The sequence below is a fragment of the Triturus cristatus genome, chromosome 6 (genome assembly GCF_964204655.1).
Source record: "Triturus cristatus chromosome 6, aTriCri1.1, whole genome shotgun sequence".
Lineage (NCBI taxonomy): Eukaryota > Metazoa > Chordata > Amphibia > Caudata > Salamandridae > Triturus > Triturus cristatus.
The window spans coordinates 519,793,866-519,818,300 of NC_140589.1; the positions used below are offsets into that span (position 1 = coordinate 519,793,866).

Here is a 24,435-nt window from a genome sequence, read left to right on the forward strand (position 1 = left end):
ATAGTTATATGGGTATTTCTCCTTTTAACCTTTATTTTAATCTATTTATCATAGTTATCTGTGTACCTTTTTAAAGCAGATTACTGTATATGTAGTGCACATCATTTATGATCTGTATTATATGCCTGTCAATATTGCACTAAGGTCTATTTAATGAAACTAATAAAAATGATTTATACTTCAGAGTTAACAAGGAAGTATGAGGAACAGGGTCCCATTAAAATGCTGCAACTGTGATCTACCGCCAGCCCCGAGCCGGAGAGCGACGGAAGCTGTGCCATTACCTTAGGCACGGCCGATTGTTGTTATCACAACATTTCCATTGAAGTCTATTGACTGCGAGAGCTGGCAGACATCCTTTAATCCGTTCCTTCCCCCATTGTAACCCCGGTATTCATCTGTGCGCTTTGTTTGAACATCGGTTCCTATTGGCCATCTGCCTAGACCTTTATGCAAGGAACCGCTCTTAGGACCCATGTCTGCTGGGCAGCCAGTTTGTTTACTTTGGTCACTCTCATAGGACGCCCATTTCCGGACATAGATTCCTGGCTCGATTTTGATCTTTGTCTGACACCAAGACACTCTGATCCCCCTATGTTTTTAGCGCCCTAAAGAAGGAGTGACCTATTAGTTAGGTCAAATACCGAACTGCGCGTCGGCCCACACAGAGGAGACCACCTGAAACAAAAAAAAACTTGTATAAGCCTGTCTATGCAGCTAGGATTTATACTGGCAGTCAGAACTTTATCTTTTCTATCACGCCCACTGTGATCCAACAGTTCCACTGTCAGTAATTTTTGTCTATTTCTGATATCAATGTAGGATACTGAGACTATTCCATCTTAAAATATAACTGTATGTAAGAAGATCTGTCATGTTAGATTGAGGATGGTCTGTCTAAAGGTGTTTATTTTTTTGTTTTGTTTTTAAGATGTGTTGATTGTTTGCGGTATGAATGTGGTATGCCTGATAGATCAGATGTGAGATTTTCTTGGTGTTTCTGGCACTGTTGTTTGGACCAGTTTATTTATTGTATGGTTTCTTCATCACCCTAGCTTATTTTAATATGTCTAGTTTGATCGTCCTGACATGAATAAAAATAAGAAAAGTAATTTATGTCTATGTTTTGGGATCCAATGCAAATGTACACCATTTGACCTTATTCTGTGTATCTTTATTTATAGTAATCTTTGCAAGCGGAACCTTAATGAGGACAAATGATTTTATTTCTCCTCATTTGTTTCTCTTTGCTTATGTCCTGCATTCTACTGCACACCTACAAAGAAGAAAATGTTTTAAAGAGTAGTTTTTGTCCAGGGAAGAACTCCTTCCTTCACAAAACCTATGCTGACTGCAGAACAGATACCTTTCTACTATAGTGCAAGGGCGCCTGCCATGGCAGATGACCTCCAAAAATGCACCAGCACAGGGAGAGAGCAGAACTCCACCACTTAGTAGCAGATATGGTTCGGTTCTGCTCCCTCCGGTACACACAGTGCATCGCCGTGTTGCGTGAAATCATTTGTAAATTCTACCCTGGAGCCACAATTAGGTTTGATAGAGAAATTTACAATTAAAAGCTTAGATTTTACAATCTTGTAACTTTTTAAGATAAACTGTTAGTACTTATTGTATCCCCAGTGACTATTTCTTTTTTTTTATAGATTCCATTGGCATGATGACCCTTCCAGCTGTAAGTACTGAATATATGGTGCAGAATCTTTGTCACTAAGCCTCCGAATTTCAGTTCAAAAATAATTATTTCAAAAGCAGAAATTCTTTTCTCTTTACTTTATTTACTGATACATATTGAGTAACATAACCCCTCATATGTTTTATCTATGCAGAACAATTCTTAAATCTGCAGGTCCCATGATTTATAATTGTAATTCACATATCACTTCTGCGTCACTTCTCCTTTTTGATGTCACTTTCAGTCGTTTTGGATTAGCAGAGGTGTTCTGGCCACAAATGTATCAAAGAGAATAGAGAGCCTCATGTACAAAGGATTTTAGCGTTTGCAAACCCTCTGACTCAGTAAATCATAGGGTTTGCGAATGGTAAAACTCTTTCTTAAACTTATAAAACCCATTTATCCAGTTGAAAAAGGTTTTCCAAATCGGTAAATGTGTTTAGGAAACCATTAGAGATGGATATTTGTAAGGCGTATATTAAGGTTGTCGCTTACAAATACGATTCCATATAGTATTTGTTAATGTTTTGCTACCAAAATCTGGTTGCAAAACATTATTATTTTACTACAAATTAAAAGAAAACGGTGAGCCATTTGTAAACAGTAAGGGGTTCTACTCCTATGAAAAGGCTTGTGTAACTTTTCCTTTTTTTTCAATATGTATCCCATTTTCCTTTAAGGAAACCGTATTCCATTTCTTAAGAGCAATCAGAGATATGGTGGTTAGCTGGACCCAGCAGGCCATCATCACTATGATTGTGGCCAACTGAATGGTTCGCAATTTATCACCTACCTGATTAATGTTAACGTGGTAGCTCGAATTGCGACCAGCTACGATTCAATATTTTGTAAATCAACATATTTGTACATAGGAAGGTCCACAAAATATCACTGCATTCGGTGAAAGTCGGTGCGCAAATTACAACCACTTTCACAGAATCCATTTTAGTACATTCCGAGTAAGAAATCACAAACTACAAACTGTTATTAGTCGCAATTTACAATTTCCTATTGGTAATTCTTCATTTAAAATGGAAATTGTCATTTTTATATTGACACTGTAGTGAGTTATGAGTCAGGATAAGTATAGATAAATACATAAACATAGGGGAACACATTTCAATATAAAGGGTTCTTGAATAAGCAGAACAGAAAATATTCCATTTTGCCTACAATAGGAGGAGAAGAGTAGTTCCTTAGCTCGAAGGTGCGGTCCTAATCTGGAGCAAACAATGCAGTGAAAGAGGAGCAGATTCCCTGTGTCCAAGAGTGAAAATGCAGTGTGTGATGCATCATGTTTGGCAACACCAATAACTAAAGTATTGATGTACTATCTACCACTAATTAAATGTTTTGGTATTTTACCCCCAACGAGCACAGATATTTGTGCCAACTTTTAATTTGAGGTGATGGTGTTGCGCTAATGGGCATGCGTTGCACGGTTGCACTCCAATAGGAAGAAATTGAGATTACCTTTAGTGAGCAAGGTGGCCGATGATCACCTGGAGCTTCCAGAACGCGCACATAGTGTGAGAACATGGGCACCAACACAGGGCATAAATACCTCTGCACATGCAGAGTACGGGATACAGAGAAAACCTATAGGCTTTGATTGACCTGCCACTCTTTCTGGTCTTACATTGCTTTATGGGCGTTGTAGTTTGACATTTTGCAATTAAAGTTGCCATAGGGCTCCATGTCATCAGAGACTCGATTTCCTGGGCTTTCTTTTAGCAAACCAATGGCTTTTTAGGAGGTGTAACATTGGGTCATTTTAAGGAACCCAATTGTCCTAATAAAATTTACGAGGAATCTGGGGTCTGCGGTGAGTCAGGCAAGGGGGACTGGATTATTTTGCTTTTGGTATCTCGGGGTCCCTGTACTGCGTACCCTAACTTGGAAACAAGAATCCCCTTTTAGTAATTGAATCTCAGAGTAGCGAGGCCGAGAAGAACAAAGTTTACTCAGGGCAGATGCACTACTCAATACAAATTTTCCTAGGTCTGGTGTCAGAAACGCTAGATTTTATTAAAGACACTGAGGTGAGTATTATGCAGTCTTTTCTTGCTGTTTCTTAATAGCAGCCAATCAAAAACAACTACATTATCCAGAACATCTGATCAAAAAACTGCAAAGATGACCTCACAATAGAAACACCAATAGGACATCGAGTTAGCCTAATAATTATCCTGACTGAGAACAGCAAATCCTCTTTTCTTGAAGTCAGTTAGTCCAAGTGAGTTAAGGAGAGAAAGAATAACACTGAATTAAAATAAAAAATACTAGTCAATAAAACTTCGCCATGCATAAGAACATCAATCGAGGAAAGGACTCATGTGAGGATATGAAAGATCCATGAGGAACTGATCCCAAATTTGTCGTAGATGAGAGTCCAGCTAAATCATGAGGAGGAGGAAGCACCAGTAGAGGGCTCTGGAACTGCAGATAAAAAAAGGGTGGGTTAAAGCCAGTGGTGGGATAATGCTTGCCTCCGTGTCTTTAATAAAATCTAGCCTTTCTGACACCGCGGCTAGAAAAATCTCAATTTCATTACAAGACCGGAGGCTCATATTATGCTTGTTCGAAGCATTGAAATAACAGAATCAGATACATGTGCAATAACGTTTACAATAAAAAGTTTTTAACACATTAAAATTTGGCCAATCTGTCCCCGGTTCCTATGCGCGGTTTGCGTCCTTTACTTTAATCCGCGGGCTAGGGTCCTTATCAACGGGGCCCTCTCTGACGTGTTCCCGATCCGGAGAGGCACGCGTCAAGGGTGTCCTCTCTCACCCTTGCTATTCGCATTGGCAATGGAGCCTCTGACCTGTCTTATCCGCTCTGATGTGGTGGTCCAAGGCTGGTCCTGGGACACCCATCACGTGGATAAAATCGCTCTTTATGCGGACGATGTCTTTCTTTTCATGGCCGATCCAGAGCATTCCGGCCCCCGCTGCTTAGAGATACTTCGTAGTTTTTTTTTATAAATCTTTTTATTGAACAAACTCGACAACATGGCATAGTATCCGACAGTCAATACAGGGGGTATCGCAAGGTTCCATATACATAGTAATACAGTAATCATACATTATGGAAATCACGGGGACAGGGAGACATCATCGTCGGGCATGTGGGGGGGGTACAGATGTTTCCACGATATATGTTCCAAGGGGACCATATCTTAGACCATTTACGGGGACAGCCTCGAGCCATGTATACAAACTTCTCTCTCTGCATGCACCAATCAAGGTCTTTTTTCCAGTTCATAATGGTAGGTGTGTGTGAGGCCCCCCAGAACTGCGCAATGTTTCTTTTGGCTATCATACAGCCTAGCGTGACCCATTGTGTGGCACCGGTAGAAAGGTCTGTGGGCTCCCATATATTTAGGAGGCATCTGGGCGCCTCGTGCTGGATCTCCACCCCCAGCGCCTCACTCATAACCACATGTGTTTTACGCCAGAATTCTTGGATTGGCCCGCAGTGCCATAGAGTATGCATGAAGGTGCTCCGGTGGGTACACCCCCGTTTGCAGGACCCGTCCGTCTGACCACCCATGTGTACCAGTTGGGGGCCCGTTATGTATGTTCTATGAAGGATTTTCAGCTGCACCAACCGGAGCCGCACTGATATAGCGACCTCCCTGGGGGAGGAGACCGCAGTCTGCCAGCTTTCGTCATCTAGCTCAATGCCATCTCCCATCCATTTCTCCCGGAGCTGAACCAAGGGGTCGCTCATGTTGTTGATAAGTTTTTTATAGGTTAAAGAGATAGCCCTGTCAGGGAGATAGCCATCCAGCAGCCTATCCTCCAATGGCGAGCTAGCCGGTGGGGAGCCGCCTCGGGGCAACACAGAGTGCAATGCATGGCGGACCTGGTAATATCTAAAAAGCTCAGAAGCCGCCAATGCGTATTGTTTTTGGAGAGTGCTAAAAGGTTTTACCCGCCCCACCTCCCAAAGGTCCCCAATAGTAGAGAGCCCGATCAGGTCCCATTTGTCGAATCCTTTGGAAGCACCCAAGTCTCCCAGTCGCTGGGAATCCCACAGTGGGGTAGCAAGAGTTAGCCTGTTAGTCCAGCCCAGGGATTGGTTCGCGACATGCCATAGCTTTACTGTGTGGTTAGTGGGGCCCGTCAGTGGATGCCTGTTAGGTTTGGAATAGAGCGCTCGGGTGAAGGTCCCTCCGGGCAGGATCCAACGGTCCATACGGAATCCTGGATCGTCGGGGCGACCGTAAGTGCTGTGATTTATAGCTGTGAGATGTGCCGCCCAATAGTATTTTTGTATGTCTGGCAGCCCAATTCCACCATCATACCAGCTGAGTGTGAGTTTTGTTAAGGCTATGCGTGGTCTCCCACCCCAAAGCAGGTCCCTCTGGAGCCCTTCTATTTCCTTAAAGTAGGAGCTGGGGGATACTTCGTAGTTTTGAGAGCGTTTACGGACTACGACTTAATCCTGCCAAATCCACCCTTGTCTCTCTCCACATATCGAGAGCCTGCTTCGAGTGGCAATCCACCATTCCCATCAGGAGGCAGTCATTTAAATATCTGGGGATTTGGATAGCCCTCCGACCGGAGTTGGAATGGGCTCTGAATATCACCCCCCAGATCACCAAAGCCAAAGCTGATCTTAAACGCTGGCAGGCTCTGCCGCTTAATCCCCATGGCCGTAGCTCCCTTTTTAAAATGATGATTCTCCCCCGCTTCCTTTATATTTTTCAAAACATTACCCTTCACCTTCCGGGGAGTTGGTTTTGAGACTTCGACTGAGCCCTTACTAGATTCCTATGGGGGCACCGGAGATCGCGCATGGCCCTGGCTCACTGCCACATCCCACCCTTTGACGGCGGTATGGGTGTGACGAACTTACACCTTTATTACCTTGCAATCAGACTCCTCGTAGTCCATGATTAGTATACAGGAGGCTGGTCTGACCCGGCTTATCGCATTGAGCTCAGGTACATAGACTTCCCACAGCTGCATGTCTATCTCTACGGCGCTCCTATACTGCTCACACTCCCCCGATCACTAGATCAGTCTTGGTGGCTTGGTGCTCCGCCCTCCGGCACACCCGCTGGGATAGGAAACTTACTCTACACACACCCCTATGGCAGGGCACATGGCTCCGAGAGACGTCCTCCCTCATGGGCTTCCGGTCCTGGGACCACATTGGGATCTCTCTCCTTGGGGATATTTTGGTGGGTGACCACATTCGGACCTTTGCTGAGCTACAAAAGCGCCACTCCCTCCACACCTCCCAATTCTATCGATACCTCCAACTCCGCCACGCACTTACGCCACATATCTCCCCCGGTACATCGATACCCGAATTCCACCCACTAGAAGCGCAGGTACTGATGGGAAATCTGGGGCGGGGAGAGGTCTCGAGGATATATCGATCTCTAGTTAACAACACCCCTACCAACCTGGACCCACTCCAAGCCCGCTGGGAGGGATGGTTGGGCCCCCTGGAGGAGGCGGACTGGCATGACGCCCTTATGGCTCCCAAAACCCTTACGACCTCCTCCAAGCTTCGCCTCATCCAACTTTATTACCTCCACACAGCCTACCTCACTCCGGTGCGTCTACACAGGGCACTGTGATCAAGCCCCTGCTGATTTCTTCCACATGGTGTGGACCTGCCCGGCCCTCGCCTCGTTATAGAATCCGAGCTTACACAGACCCTAGGATGGCAGGTCCCCCACGACCCCATGCACCTGCTCATTGGCGTTTTTGATGGCTTGGACGGCTCTAGAGCCGACAAGCTCTTTTTGGGCACAGCCCTCGCAGTTGCTAAGCGTGACTTCGCGGCGGCGTGGGTAAGCACCAGGTCCCCTAACCTGCGGAAATGGCGACGAGGGGTGGATTGGTGTGTCACCCAAGAAGAACCCCTATTCGAGGCCGGGGGATGTCCGAGGAAGTTCCAGAAGATATGGGGCAAGTGATTGAATTTGCTGCCTTCTTAACGTTCATGTTGCCCCCCAAATGTAAAAGTACATGTTACCCTGTGTATGGCCATAAGGAGCTATCCAGTAATTTCCTAGAGTCGGATTATGCTGTTTGTTGGACATGGCTATTGTATATTCATGCTGATATACGCTGGTTTTTGTTCTATTTCTCATATAAAATGCTAATAAAATTTGATTATCAAAAAAAAAACAAAATTGGCCAATCTGCAGATTGGAGCATGTTGTGCAAACTTACATCAGCTCAAAAGGCTCAGAGGCCACAACCCGTCTCGCCGAATGAGCACCAAAGGAGTCAGTATCCATACCGGCCGAGGACATAATCCACTTGACCCAATGGGTTAAAGAGGGAGAAGAAACAGTCCTATGGGGGTTTCTGAAAATAAATTAATAACCGAGTAGAAGAGGAAGACCTCACATTTGCAGTTTGATAAATGTAAAATATTAGGCAATTTCCAACACGTAATTTATATTGAGAAGGGAAAAAGGGAGAATGAACTGTAGACAAATTAGACTTGGTACGCCTATAAATTCGAAAAGTAACACCAAGGGGAGTGTATTGAAAAGAGGAAACATCCAGAGCTTTAACATAGGAAACAGATTTCAGAGATATTAAACACAACAACATTGTTAATTTTGCAGATAGCTGTTTGAGAGCGAGAGAAACATATTGTCTTGCCATGCAACAAACAAATTTAATACCAAATTGACATCCCATAAAGTCCTGTATTTAGGTAGAGGAGGATTTACCTACTGTACTCCCTTTAACAGTCAACAAACCAAAGGTGTTCTCTGATGGGCCTTCCATCAACTCGGATTTGCTCAGTCGAAATGGTGGACCTATAGGTGTTGATTTTGCATTGGGCTTTTACTTGGGAAGCAAGAGAAGCTAAAAAATTGACCCCAACAGTTACATCCGCTGAAATGGGATCTGAATTCCTGTCGAAACACCAGCTATTCCACGCCAATCAGACTAATTTATAGAGTCTAGGCGTCCAAGGGCCCAAGAAGTCCTGGAGAAGGATATCTCTGAGATGGAGAATGGTCTCCATTTTGAAGTGATGATAGACAACAAAATTGTTGAAAATCTTTAAGTTTAAAACTAGGTGAAATCTTTTGTTTTTCTTTTGTACTAAAAAGATGGTCCTGAGAAAACCTGTGTGACCGAGATGTGTTTGTTCTATGGTCTGCTTGTTTAACAGAGTAGTGATCCCATCCTGTATTTGGAGCGATTGCTGATGGAAAAAAAGAATAGAAAGGGGAAGATAAGATTGGAGCAGCTGTTAATATAGCTCTATAGGATAACTTGCACCGAGTGAATCACTCAGGAATCTGAAGTTAGAGATAACCAAACATTTAGACAAATCGCTAATCTGCCTCCTGAGGAAGGAAAGCCTGAGTTTGAAGGTCTTACCTCAGTATTGGTCTCCTTTATTCCACCGTATACATTCAATTTAGGCAACAGAGCAAAAGAGAAGGTTAAACCCCCCCCCTATTGGTAGATACTAAGAAAAGAAGCTGGGCCAAGTTGAATAGAGAGGCCTGGGGGAACGTCCTAGCGGCCATGGCCACACTAAACCCCGAGACACTGGAAACAGTTGAAGAAGGTTATTCCAGCTGGGAAACTCAGATTACACAATCATTGGACAAATTAGCCCCCAAAATCTCTCTTAAATCAAAACTCCAGACCCAAATCCGGGTCATGGCTTAACCTCCAACTACGTTCCTTAAAGAAAAACTGAAAAAAAATTGAACGGGACTGGAGGGAAACATACGATCCACATCTTAAAGCTAAGTACAAGGTGGCCATTAGACTTTACAACAATAGTATTAAAGAAGCACAGGCCAAATTCTTTGAGGAAAAAGTTAGCCAGTCACAGAATTCCTCAAAGGAACTCTTCACAGTAGACAAGGCCTTAACCTTCCCACCACAAGACTCCCCTCCGACGGAGGCCTCGGAGGAGAGATGCAACGACCTAGCCACCTACTTCCTCACAAAAGTTATGGACATCTATAGCGCTCTCATGACCGAGAGAGAAATACCCCAAAGGCAGGAAGGTGATCAGGTACAGACCGCCCCCACGCATACCACTACTAGCTTCCCACCAGTCCACAAAGAGGAGGTGAAGCTATTGATGGACAAGGTGAGGTCAGGCTCGTCACTAGACCCTGCCCCGCCGCATATTCACAAAAAAGTCACAGACACCCCCCTTCCAACATTAGTTAAGATCATGAACCTCTCTCTTGAATCGGGTGTAGTACCAGGGGCATGGAAATTCCATAGTCAGACCTCTGCTCAAAAAGCCCAACTTAGACCCAGCAGAATTCAGTAACTACCGCCCCATCTCAATGTTGCCATTTGTTTGGAAGATGGTGGAAAAACACATAAACAGAGCGCTGACAGAGTTTCTGGAAGCGAACAAATGCCTCCACCCCACGCAGAGGGGATTTTGTGCACAGCACAGCATGGAATCAGCATTATTAACAGTGGTAGAGGAAATCAAAATGTCTCTGGACCAGGGAAGTTCTGCAGCTCTAGTACTTCCGGACTTGAGCGCAGCGTTCAACATGGTGGACCATCACATTTTGCGAAATAGGCATTTCGGTGTCCAAGGTAACACTCTTCAGTGGCTGGCTTAGTTTCTGGAAGGTAGAATCTTCCAAGTTATGGAAAACAATCTCCTTTCCAGTAAGGTGCCTCTGACCTGCGGGGTGCCTCAGGTTTCCTCGATGAGTCCCACACTGTTCAATGTCTATATGGAGCCATTATTATGGATAGCCCAAGAGTTTGATATTTTTATGACATCCTACGCTAAAGACACCCAGTTGGTGATTACCTTAGACCCCAGAACCAACGGAGACTCCGACAGTTTAGCTCCCTGTATGGAAAGTGTGATGGGTTGGATGACAAACAGCTGTTTAAAATTGAATGGGTATAAAATGGAGCTAATGGTCCTCTGGAATAAGGCAGTCCCTGGGCCTTTAATCAGCTGGCCCAAATGCCTAGGTAGCCCACCCACTCCGAAGGAATCTATTAAAAATCTGGGTTTCTGGCTCAAAAAGGACCTAACAATGGTGACCCAAGCTAAGAAACTGTCAAGTACATGTTTCGGACTACTTAGAATGCTCCATAAAATCCTGGAGCGTATTCCCTTACAGCTTGAAAGACAGTGGTCCATTCCCTGGTCATGTCACGCCTGGACTACGGAAATTCACTTTTCTTAGGGGCTCCTAAATTCGTGATCAACAGACTTCAGGTGGTCCAGAATGCAGCAGCAAGGCTACTGTACAAGGCCCCCATCCGCGAGTCAGCTAGGAAGCATCTCAAAGCACTCCATTGGCTTCCGGTGGAGGCCAGAATCAAATTCAAGGCAATCGTCATGACTCACAGAGCTCTACACAACAAGGGACCAGGTAAAGTTAGAAACCTGTTGACCCTTTATGTCCCAAACAGGAGCCAGAGATCCGGCTCTGAACGACAAGAATCAGGAGAGCCAGGTGGAGAGGCAGATCCTTCTCTCACCTTGCACCCAAGTTGTGGAACTCATTACCACACGAATATTGAATCCTGACAAAGGAAGCAGCATTCAGGAAGTTGATCAAAACATGGCTGTTTAATCAGTATCATCATCATCATAAAACTTTATTTCGGCCGCAAAGGCCGTAAAAGTACCAATAAAATATAACAACATACAATTCTTAAGATACAGCAAAATAAAATCAAAATTATTCGTAAAAATAGAAAATGCAGAAAGTGCAAAAATACATCTAAACTTGATAATCAATTGCAGAAATTTCTACGTTTGATCCACATAGCATTTAGAAAACGAGAAGCTGCAAAAACAATTGGAGGGTGGGTGTCGTATTTCAGAACTCTTAGGGCATTTTCACACTCTCTAAATCCCAGATTTTTACACATGGGTTTTACCCAGCGATTTCGTGACTGATAATACGTTGGGCAAAAGGAAAAACATGTTTTTCATCTTCCATTCCATAGCCACAAGCAGGGCAAGCAGTGTTTTTATTGGGCTCCCAACTCGAGGTAAAAGACCTAAGCGGTAAACTGCCTATTCCCAGCTGGAAGTACAACTTCCTAGCAACAGCAGGAAAAATCAGATCTAAAAATTCCTCCCTCCAACCAAATTTACCCTAGATAGAGCCAAGCAAGAGACCTCCGGGGAACCCCATAATTCTGGGAGGCCAATCTTATCACATATATCCCTGATATGATTTAACCAGGGGATTTTCTTGTTATTGATTAGGGGCCAAACCCCCTTAAATTCTTCTCGGTAGGAACCCAACTCCGGATTAGACCAAAGTCTCTTCCAGTATGTCACTGGCCGCAGCGCCACCTCCTCCTCCACGGGTAACAACCCTAGGTCAAACCTAGTGGGAACCAACGGGGTACTTGGGGGTAAGCCCAACAAATTTCTCATAAAAGAATTTTCGGTCCTTGTTAGGCTGGAGGGCTTGCAATGTCCCCATAGTTCAGCTCCATAAGTGGACGCTGCTCTAGCTTGAGTCTTATAGATTTCTACCACTGGTGCTACAGGCTTGAAGACCGAACCTCTAAAAAGTTTAGACATTCCTCCTGTAATTTGGGACAGCTTTAGTGCTGAATTAGCGACTTGACTCCCCCACCCAAGTTGTTCTTGGAGAGTGATCCCCAGATATCCAAACGTCTTTACCCGCTCAAGAGGAATGCCATTCAACACTGGGTTCGGTCGTGTGTGCTTGGGGGGATTGAGGATCATGAACTTCGTTTTTGCTAGGTTAATCTCCAGACCTCTTTCCCCACAGCAGTCCACAAAGCCATCTAAAATGCGCTGGATACCGGTAGATGTTCGGGACAACAACAAAGTGTTGTCAGCAAACATCAGAGCCGATACCCTGCCCGTGGCAAGTCTTGGGACATCAGTGTCCTTAATGCCTTCCAGATGTTTAATAAGCCCATTAATATATAAGCAAAATGGCGTAGGTGCTAACACGCATCCTTGGCGCACTCCTCGGTTCACAGGGAAACGTGCAGACAGCTCTCTGTATTTCCCACACCTGATCTGTGCAAAGTTTTCTATATGAAGTCTTCTCAAGACATCCAGAAGATACAGGGGGACGTTAAGTGCCTGGAGAACTCTCCACAGATTTTCTCGCGGCACCAGGTCAAATGCAGACCTCAGGTCAACAAAAATGAGGTAGAGGCTGCCACCCTCCACACTCACAGTTTTCCAATAAAGGACCTGAAGTCGAAGTAACTGATCAATAGTTGAGGTGCCCTTTCTAAAACCCGCCTGCAGGGTACTCAGGATGTTATTTTCTACCTCCCACGTCTGGATTCTGTCCAGGACTATACGTCCAAGTAGCTTTTGAGTAATATCAATCAAACTAATGGGCCTATAGTTTGAAGGTTGTAGTGGGCATCCTTTTTAAAATATTGGCACGATCTCTGCACCACGCCAGGTCTCTGGGGGTTCTGCACCATGTAAGATAGAATTAAACAAGACACAAAGATACGGAGCCCATACCTTGGGTTCTGACCGATAAAGATCGCCTGGGATCTTATCTAGGCCCGGCGCTTTATTGGGTAAGAGTTTGTTAATAGCGGTTTCCACCTCCATTATTGTTATCACCGGAACATCCTCTGCTCGGCACTGGAAAATAGAGCAGTTGATACTATTGAGTTGGAGTTTGTGCATGAGTATAAGCTCCCAAAGTGGTCTTCCTAAGCTGCTGGGGCTATGTTAGAAAATATAGTAGTCGCGGTTTCTTTGCTACCATTACTAACAATAGCCCAGAAGGATTTAAAATCTTTATACTGTAAGGCTAATCTTAACTCCTCCCACTTGTCGTCCTCCCAAGTCTTTCTTGCCCTTTCAATCTTTTGTTTGTACTGTGCTCGTAGTATTTTGGTCCTTTCTTTGTCCTTAGCCTTGATTGCTTGAATCAATTCACTTTTCAACTTCCGGCACTCAACCGTATACCACAATTGACTTTTAGCCAATTTGACCCTAGAGCTCCCAACCGGAAAAAACACCTCCGAAAGTTTAGAGGCGAGCTGGCTATGGATGTCTGCCGGCCTTGTTTCCCTCCCAGTGGAAAGGCAGTTTAACCCTTCTCCAGCCATTTCACTAAGGTGGGGCAAAACCAGTCTATAGATTTCTGCCATCTTGTTTGAGCAAGCAAGGATACGTGGCCATTTTACTCTCCGTCTGTTATTATGCATAATGAGAGGTTGTGGTACGACAATGACCTCAGTTTCATAGCTGGTCAAACCCCAGCTTTCTGGTTTTAATGTCATGACCAGGGCGTTGTGGTCGCTGTCATCTCGGTCTATAATCCTAAAATCAAGCACCTTGTCCCAAGATCTTGTTTCGATCAAAATATAATCTATAATATAGGTTTGCCCCACTCTGTTAAAGGTAGCTTGTCCAGGTCTATCGGAGTTAAATCTACCATTACATGACCTCAAAGATAAGGAAAGAATAAGAGCAATAATCTGTAGCACCAATTGAGTCCAAGCTTTGACCAGAGGAATCAAAGGCTCGGGAATGATCCAATGTGTATTTTCCACAATCGGATCATCTAAATCCAGCATGCTAAGTGGTTCATACTGGCAGTTAAAGTCACCGCCTACTATCACAGAGTACTCTGGGTCTAAGGTCAGAATATAATCATTCAACTGTGTAATAACCTTAGAGTCCCGGCCGCTCGGGGAAGGTCTAGAGTAAACATTCAATAAAGCTAAATGTTTATTCCCTGGCAGATCAAGTAGAACACATTGAATGTCATATGAGCTAGTTTGGAGCTGTCTATCTGTAACTCCCAGATGCAGAGCCACCCAGATACTTAGGCCCCCTGAAGGTCTTCGCCTGCCACTGGTTATTGCAAGTATGTTATAAGACACAAAACCAGCCCGCTGAAGATTATCCAGGGCCCAGGTCTCTTGCATTAGACAAATATCAAATGTGTCTATAAAGTTGCCCCATTCTTCACAAATCAATTTATTTTTTAGGCCTGCCACATTCCAGGAAAGTAAATTGATATTCATCTTGGGCTCCCCTATAATAGTAGTCAAATCACTAGCATGCCTGTTTGTAGCTAAAGGGGTAATTGCCCTACCCGTACTTCCCCGCACACATTCCTTCGCCAACCCACCCAACGATGGCAATGTAGGTGGCTCAATCATTCTGCTCCTTGGGCTTTTCCAAGATGGGTCCACTATATCATTCATATTGGACAATGCTTCTGGGGGCCCCTGCTTAGGAAGATTGTGTTTCCGGTCCTTGGAGCCTTCCTTGGTATTTTGTAAACCTTTGTGGTCCCCAGCCACAAAGATTGACTTGCTAGACTCTGGGCGTCAGTCGACTAGGTCCAAGGAACTGAATCTATTATTATGGTGGAAGGCTTCAAGTGGGGGCGGGAAATGTTGGTTGTAAACTTGATTATTATTACCAGGACAAAAGATACGACCATCCAGATCATTTCCTGAACCAACCACCCAACCCCTCAAAGAAGCATCATACCCATAGCAGTAGGCACCCGGGTAGAAGTAAGTGAGTGTAAAGGCTTTTATACCTGATTCAGGGCTGCCTGACTGCATTGTACAAATATGCCTCACTGTTCTCGGGTCCCTAAAGTTAATTACAACACAGTCGCCCTGTATATCCTTAGCTCTAGGACCCACCCAATCTATACGTCTTACAAATAAAATTTCGCTTCTACACTGGTTAGGGAGAGGTTTATTACAATTCAACCAGTGCGAGCACTTATTTTTGAGTTCACTGAATGCCTCCCTTGATCCATAATTCAAGGTAGGAACCCCCACAAGGACCACTACATAGGGAATAGACTCAGGTGGCAGATCCAAACATGGCAACTTGGGTTTAGCTGTGACCCCTGGCTTCAGTTGGGTTATCTTGTGAAGAGTGGGATCAGAACTTCTAACCTCAGGTGGTATATTAGCTCTAGCGTGATCCGCCTTTCCCCTTTCATTCCCCAGTGAGACTAATGAAATTGGCTCGTTATATTCTGCTTGAACAATAGTGCCTACTCTGTTTCCCTGTGAGGTAAGTTGGGCTGTCAAATCTATCGCTTTGTTAATTATTTTGGAGTTTGGGCATTTAGAACCATCTCATTCTTTATTCAATGAAACTAAATCCACAATTGGGTCCTCCCCAGCCCGTGTCTCCTTCCCCCCAGACAGTGCAGCGTACATTAGTTCAAACTTAGAGAGTCTTTTTTCAATGGAATCAAGTCTATTATGAATTGGGAGGCAAGTCACAGTGAATAGCTGTTCCATTTTGGCCCAAAAGTCTCTTCTGGACTCTGGCGGAATCGGGTCCTCAGTACCTTGGGTTATAGGCTCAGCATAAAGTACTCTATGCTGGATATCTGATTTAGCCATAGGGTCAAAGTTCCCGACGTTTGCCCGTTTTTGGATTTTCATTTTCTTGTTGGTCAAAACTGTACCCCCCCCGGTTACGTCTGACAACCTGGTCTGTCGGCTGGCCATTTGCCTCCTCGTTCGTATCCGGGATCAAACATACACGAATTGGCAAACCGGATCTTGTTGTTCCGACATTATGCACGAGTGTAGGGGAATAAATCCCATTGAAGTCACCACGCTCAGTTAGACTGCACACATTGCAATCAACAGCTGAAGGTTGGTTTCCTTCACCTCCATGATCGACGAGAATGGGGTCTAGAACTAAATTGGGCTGGCTGTTAACTACATGTACAGGAGACTTTGCCAAGGCAATTGTGCCCAATGAGGACAGTTTAACAAACTCTTGGTCGATAGAGAGCCGTTTTTCAGTCAGCTCAATTTCCCTCTGTAGAACGGACGTGGCCCTGGTAATAAAGTTATCCAAAGTTCCAACCACTCCGGCCACATTGAGAGACTTTCGCCCCTTCCCCAAACCTGAAGCGGCCATTGCCACCGGTTAGTAAATAATAATAAAGACAAGGCTGCCTACCAAAACCCTTTCGGATTGAGACAATATATCCAAAGTAATGATGATAGCTTAACTCACGAAATAAGGTCCAATGGAGATAAGAGGGAGGCCCCGTCCCGTCCTCAAACGTACTCGGACGGGCTCAGACGGGCCCGCCCTTGGCCCGGGCTTCGCCCGGCACACGCCCGCGCTCGTTCCGCGATGCGCGTAGAGGGCGTGCTTATGTATTGGCAGGCGGAGTACAATCACCGGGAAGAGGCAGCAGCTGGTTATGAAGCTGTGACTACTGGTCCTCGCAGTTCCGCTATGTCAGCCCGGCAAAGCAATCCAAAGGAGCACAGGGAGATCTGCTGCGAGCGGCGCCCGCGAAGCGGGGGCCGCGAGCTGTTAAGTAGGTAGGCAGGCGAATACAATCACCGGGAAGAGGCAGCAGCTGGTTATGAAGCTGTGACTGCTGGTTCTCGCAGTCCCGCTATGTCAGCCCGGCAAAGCAATCCAAAGGAGCACAGGGAGATCTGGCGCATGCGGTGTCCAGAGCTCGCGCCTCTTTACCCAGCAGCAGCGGCGGCAGGCGCTGGCAGGGGGTTCCTCTTGGCTGCAGCCACTGTTCTGTCCGTGCGCGCGTTACCCTCGTACTGGGTCCGGTCCACCAGGAGTTGCCTCTTGGTGTATACATTTTTGTTGTATCCAGGTGCTTATTTTATCTGCTGTCCCTCCAAACACCTGATTTGTATCTGCTCTCCCTCCATACAGTTAGAGTTCAGGCCCTGCCTTTCTGCCCTTTTAGATCCTCACAGCCTGCTGACCTAGACACCTTGAGAGCACCCAGAACCTGGTCCTCTCTTCAAGTGCCTGCTACTTCCCCCTGGCATTGAGTCTTGCTCAGCACTGCCCATTGGCCCTCAAGGCAGGCTATTCTCCCTGCCTGCACAACCACGCCCAACAGCCTCCTGGCCACTTACAAGGTGGGTGCGTGTCTAGCGGGAGTCAGTGGGCCCGCTTTAGGGGTTATCATCCCAAAGGACCAGTACACAGAGGTTCCTAAGGAACCATCTTCTCCAAGGTCCTCAACAAGCCCCTCCTCTACTGTACACCAGAGGGAGTTGAGATTCCAGTGCTGCATGCATTGGAGACACACGTCCACGGCAAAATTGTGTTTATTCTTATGGTAACACATTTCCTCATTTTTTCTATTATTGTATTTATTTACTGTCGTAATTATTGATATGGTAATACATCGTCCATTTTATCCTATTTAGAGCTCTCCAGAGGGGAGTAGCAGTTCCAGTTTTAAACAAGTTATATTCTCACAGCATAATGCCTCACTATATATTCAATAACATTATTTTATGCGAGTGAACGTATCCCCTGGTGCAATGGCACTGGTGTTTTTAAAGCCAACATTTTAAGGTCAGACCATACATTGTGTGTGTTCTTCAACAAACCAGCATTAATTAATTCCAGGTGTGTTTCTTAGCTTTACTTCTCATTCCTTCCTTGCTGGTCTCCAAGAACATTATGGACCTTGCGGTTATGTTTTCTAGTTAATCTAATGCACCACAATTGCATCAAGACTTTGTCTTGATAGCCTTGTGGCAAGCTGTTTTTTCTAGCCACTACTTCCTTCTCCATACCTTCCTGTCTGCTAACCGGGGTTACACATGAGCATGGAATGTCGATCTGGTCCCCCATCACTGAACCAAGATGAGAAGTTAGACACTCCTTAACTAGGTTGGGGGTAGTAACAGACTTGTGTGTGGTAACCGAACTGTGCCAGGGAGTAGGTGCCAGGAGTAGGACACTCAGTGTGTTGAAAGCCATCCAAAGAGCTTTTTAAGCCCATCCTGAAAGGAGAAGACATGGAACAAAATAGATATTCCAGGAGATGAGAAGCAATGCAGAGATGCCCACCAGCATATCTTACTGGGGGACAACATAGACTGTAAGGGATTCATAAGGAAGTGGTCAAAAAGAGCAGATGCTATCTAAAATCAGATACGTGTCTGGCGACAGCTACTGGGAAAAACACAGAGTCGCATCCCCTCCTTCTGTGACCCCAACGATGCTTCACATATCATGTAAGTACTTGGAGCTGGTGACATAGATGGACACCCACACAAACCCGCTTAACACTCATTCGGGGTGTCCTTGCAAATGTCTGAGTATACAAAAAGAAGCAGAACTTTGCATGGGTGGGCCTGTAGGCCTCAACCTGAGTGACCAAGATGATAAGGTCTACCTACTCTATTAATTATTTTAACCATGGTATGCTGTCACCACCTCTCTATGTGCTATACCCATGATAGGGTCAGTAGATCTTGGTTTTCTTACACTGCAATACAAAGGATACAAAATGCAGTTTTCCCCTTATTCATATATGCCCCTCCATTGTTGTCGCAGCCTATCGTTGAGATGGGTGTGTATGTATTTGTAGACACTGCAACACGGTTATATATCTAATTAAGTCTGTCCTTACTATCCACTTCTGAAGCGCTTTGGAGACTGACACACTAGCTGGGCCCACATTTCCCTGCATGTTTCCCCCTCAGCTCAAGACTGTAGGGCTTCTCAGTGCGGATTATTCATACCCGGAGACATAATGCAACCTGTAAACATACAAACAAGAGTCAAAAACCCATATGGCCAAGTGCACAATGTTATACTGCCCCCTTGTTTATCTAGTAGCCCCTATTCATTGAAAGCAGTGTATTTTACATGTCTAGTATAGGATGATGAGAACAGTGTGTACTCTCGCCTAAAGGACCTATGTCGAGGGTGTAAAGAACTTTGCCAGCAGCCCAATGTAGAATCCACCAGTGGCACTGCTGTGCCACTCTAAATAGTTGAGGTTGTTTATTGCGTGGTCTTGAGGGGTGAAGGATGCATACGGCCTTGTAGGCTGTGACAGCAGCTCTGTCCACATCCCCCACCTCCTGTAAGTTCAGGCCGGCTACCCATCGGGAGAGCTATTTGGTCTGTGCTGAGCAATAGCAGTTCAAAATCTGGCACCCCTTCACCCCCCTTGATCTGCATTCCATGTCAGCGTGGCTAGGCCATCTCTGGGGTAACTGCTGTTCCAAATCAAGTCTATGATGAGACTGTCCAGTTGTCTAAAATGGTAATGTGGCATAATAGAGCAATCTGGATAATATAACCATTTTGGCAACAGCTATCCTACTCGACGCTGATAGAGGAAGAGAACGCCAAAAGATGACCTGCGTCTGTAGGTACCACACTGCCTGCCCAATGTTTCCCTCAATAATGTCAGATTCTGCATGGTATATCTACACTCCCAAGTATTAAAAGGTGGTAGATTTCCATCTCAGAAGGGGATCCACGGTAAAGTCCCACCCAACTGGATTCCTCGCCAGCAGTGAGAAAATGCTGGATGTTCAGTGCGGGAGAGGATGTGGCACTATGGCCAGAGCTGCTGAATTTGGAACTGGGGAACCAGGTTCAGCCTTAATAACCAGTCCACCAGACCACTGTCCTGAGAGCACAATCCCATGCTAGACCTTAGAAGGCTGCGCAAGACCTTAGAAGCCCTGGTGTCTTAGCACCAGCAGGTGGACCCTAGCAGTGGCAAATGTGGGTTAACCTTCAAGGTTTGTCCACCACAATCCATACTGATGTTCACCTCCAGTCTTGCGGGCAGACCTATGAAGCAGCACACCCTAGAACAACAGTGACTCTGTCACTGAGGTCACAGGACCCTTGAGAAGGGCCAGATCTAGGGCAGTGCAAACGGTGAGACTGCACCTGGTGCTGACTTTGGGTGGAGGCATTATGTTTGCGAGTATATTAAGGTTTTAAAAGCGCTTGCTGCCTCCTTCTTGGCCTCCAGCAATTTTCAGCAACAATAAAAATGTCATGATGACTCTGGTCTTTAATGTTCTTCCTAGAGAGAGATCATTTTGTCTAGTGGAAGTTTTGATTCATGGAAAGGTAGCTCAGTGGGTTAATGTGCCTGCTACAAAGAACATGTACCATGCAGATCACAAAGTTCACATAATGTAAATAGGTCAGTGGGCTACTGCTTTTGTCAGAGAGATCCTTTTGTTACTTGCAGTTTATAAGTAAAAATTCTAAATAGAACAGTGAGCTATTAACTTCCCTCTAAGAGCTGCATACAAACTGCAAGGTGTAAATTAGAGCGTTATGTTTTTTCCCCCAGTCTTTGATTATCCTAATGTTACAAAAAGTGTTCTTTTGGACAGAAATCAATTCTGATTATTAAAGAGAACCCCCAACAATTGTATTACGTTTTAAACATCTGAGTTTCTGTTTCTCCAGACCAATCACTTTTAAACTATACAACCTACTAGTATGGTTGTCATGTGACTCCTACACCTTGTAGTCCTTAGTCTTATGTAACATTTTCTATACCGTGATTTACACACAAATTGATTGTCTCTGACTAATGTGTGTGATGTAAAGTGCTCTGACACCCTACACTGGTATGAGTGGCGCTGTAAATCAAATTAAATGCATCTGAGAAAGAGTGTGGTTATGGAGACTTGAGGGGCACTGTTAAAGGGTGGTAGTGAGGGAATCCAAGGCAGAGGTGGTCATTGGGGGGCAATAACAAACAATGCACAGGGCACCACCAGTGCTAAGGCCGGCCCTGTCCTTGAGGCCAGTCTTCCTCACCCAAAGGCACCTCCATTGGCCTTGTTTCAGAAGTGTAGCTGCAACTCACCAGGGATTGGCAATGCAGAATTTGCACGCACACCAGACTAATTTGCAAACTTCAGTCTCTCTGCTTCATTCACAAGCACTTTTAACATGTGCTGCTTGCTGTGGGGCCACTGAAATTAATTATGCAGCAAAGGAGGACAAAATGATGCCGCAGTGTTGACTAAAATATGCATTAAAAAAGGCTGCAGTGAAATGCAGTATATTTACTGATATTTTATTATTTTGACATGTGTACACATGCTAACAGTCTTTGGAAAGATTTTGCCTTATTAGTACCAGTGTAACATTCAAATGCAACAGTGAGAAAGGTGATCAGTCAACCTTTGCAATAAGCCATCCACTCCGCAGCAAAACAAGTCACATTTTGCTATTAACTTTTGATACGTTTGAGCTATAAACAATTTATTAGTTTAAATGGTCAGATCATGCAGCAGATCTTGCATTAGGAGGCAAATATGGCAGAGCCATAATTATATAGAAAACATTTGCAAACTAGGATATTTTGCCATTCATGTTTGAACTGCTGTAGTGGAAAAAGGGAGAAGTGCTGATGACAAACTCCATGGCTCGGCAACAAATGGCTTGTGCTTCCACATTTTACCGTATTTGGGGCATTCTTTGATTAGAAGCATATCCTACTTTGTGAATGTGTTAATGTCAATAACTCATTATAACCTTAAATAATCATGTGTATCCATTGATTGATTAAACTGGGCAGTGAAATGCCAAACAAATACAAAAAATTGCGATGTTTGCGCATCCTGGCCACACCTCTGGCTCTGCCCACTGATCCAATCCTTGGGTTATTCCCGCCCTCTGATTCTCCGCCCACAGTTCCCCTACTTTTTCTCCCACACTTCGACCACTGGCTGAAGGGACTTCGCTATAGAGGCCCGAGGTGGGGGAGGGGACTGGCTGTGCACGGGGTGTGCACCCACCGGGTGGGGCATGGCAGCGAAGAGGCCTGAGCTGTGTCTGGTGTGACGCCCGACCAGGGATGCCTGGACCTGGTGATGTACTTTTGAACCTCTGCGCCCTGGGGAGCTCTCTCTGGGCCACCTGGGTGGAGCTGGGGAACGTGGGCGGCATCAGCCTTAAAGGATGTGGGCGCTTGGCCGCTGGAGCCTGAGGAGGAGAGTGGGCCGTGATGTGCCTTGGAATACAGGAGCTGGGGAGAGGGGCTGGAGGCTGGAGTATTGGCCCTGCTCCCCCAAGTGGAGCTGTGCTGCTGGACTTTGTGAGGCTCCGCTGCCCAGCCCACCCTAACTGGTGAGCTGCCCCACAGTGCTGAGATGGGAGTTGCGATGGGGATCAGACCTGGGGGGGCTTCATGAGAGAAGAAGGTCCGGTGCCAGTGAGATTTCTCTGCTGGTGCCTGCTTTGGAGAACATGACTACTCCTTGCTTGAGCCCTAATCAGAGGGTAGAAGCAGAGGAACACACAAGTGATACGATCCAATACTTCCACCATCCTCTTGCTTAGTTTGGCTCATGCACTATGGTACTCATTATTTTGATTTGTATTAGCACAACAGAAGCAATAGATAAAGGACTCATTTTGCCTCTTCGGCACAGCCTCCATCCTGTTGTTACTAATGTGTTGGCCATCTTAGAGTGAAGCTCTGATCTACTTCCCTCCCTGTAACAAGATCCTTACCTGCATCGTTAACGCCTAACAACATCGAAACTTTTACAAACCCCAATTCCGGTCACCCTATGAACTAGGAGTGTCTTACCTTTATGCGCAGTATTTTTTGGCACAGTACACCTGTGATCTCCACATGACTTTGGAGCATATCAGCAAGGAGGCGATATAAAATTATTGCCGCTTTTGCGTCCGTTTTTGGACAAAAAGCAGCGATAATTGTATCGCCTTATCAGCAAGGTTACGCTATCACGTGAATCCTTGCATTAGCTACCTTTCCCGTAACGCCCACCTTTGCATCTCTAATGAGATGCAAAGTGGCGTTCCGTCCCAAAATAACTGGAGAAATGTCGCTAACCGACATTTCTCCAATTATCAATGGACACGCTAACAAGCATAGCGATAAGAAAAGTAGCGCTAACCTTGGTTATCGCTACTTTCCTTACGCCTGCTTTTAGTTTGACTTAGCCATTATATCCAATGTAAGGAGGATATCATGGCTAAGTCTGCCCTGCCCTATCAACAAGCTATCGCCAAACTTTGTGAGATTATCGCTGGATTTCCAGCGATAATCTCACATTTGGCAGTTAGCGCTTGGAATTTTATCGCTATTGAGATAAGCGTTGCTGATAGCACGCTATCTCAGCGATAAAATTCCACGTTAGCCGGTGATAATTATCCTAGCCCTAAGTGCGCTTAGTGATAATTATCACCTGTCCTTGATGATATGCAGCTTTGTTTGCTGATCAGTCCTGATCCCATGCATAGAAACAATAAATCCTTGAGTTATTCTCAACCTAGAGCTCCATCTAGTGGCCTAATTTTGCACTGCAGATCTCCTTCTCTAAACTCTTCACTGTCAACTTGCTTCAGAGCTCTTAAATTTGCTCCCTCACTCAAAAGAAATCACCTTGGCCCCTTTCATAATGGATATGAGGCTTGATCATGCCTGTCTCCATGCCTTCCCTATTTACTACCCTCCTAACCTCTCTAAAAATGCGGCCAAAAAGCACAAACATCGGTTACTCAAATCCCGACCTGATACACTTATCTCAGACTGTTACTTCTGTGTCAACATGGGAAACTAACCAATGACTTCATCTTCTACTCCAGAAAACAGGTACGATAGAGGAACGCCTTCCTATTCCATGCTTCGTATAACTGGTACCAGGAAAACTCGGTATGGCCTCAAACTATCAGCTTCGCCCTCGCCCTTCTACAATGTGAACGTCACCATCTCCCTTTACAACAACGGTATTATCCTAATTCAGACCTCAAATGACAATTTAACTAAGATGGATAATATCTTCCCTACCCTCAAGAAAGCAGTAATTCATAAGTCTTCTCATCCCCTCTTAAACCATCCTATTCCACACAATATCACTCTCACACCCCTCCTCACGTCTGGGGTGACTCCAACCTCACATAACCCTCCCCACTCTTTAAGCGATCTCTGTTCCATCCAGTCCCCTGACTTAGTATTGCCA

The 24,435-nt window shown here is 45.2% G+C and overlaps 1 protein-coding gene across 1 annotated transcript in view; it reads left to right on the plus strand.

The window, feature by feature from the left end:
- Nucleotides 1-24,435, plus strand: part of LOC146817360 (CD109 antigen-like) — a 1,044,213-nt gene that overhangs the window by 137,461 nt on the left and 882,317 nt on the right. The window contains exon 3 of the mRNA XM_085610952.1: nucleotides 1,665-1,693. Coding sequence (XP_085467078.1) covers nucleotides 1,665-1,693 — 29 coding nt within the window. The remainder of the gene's footprint in view (nucleotides 1-1,664; nucleotides 1,694-24,435) is intronic.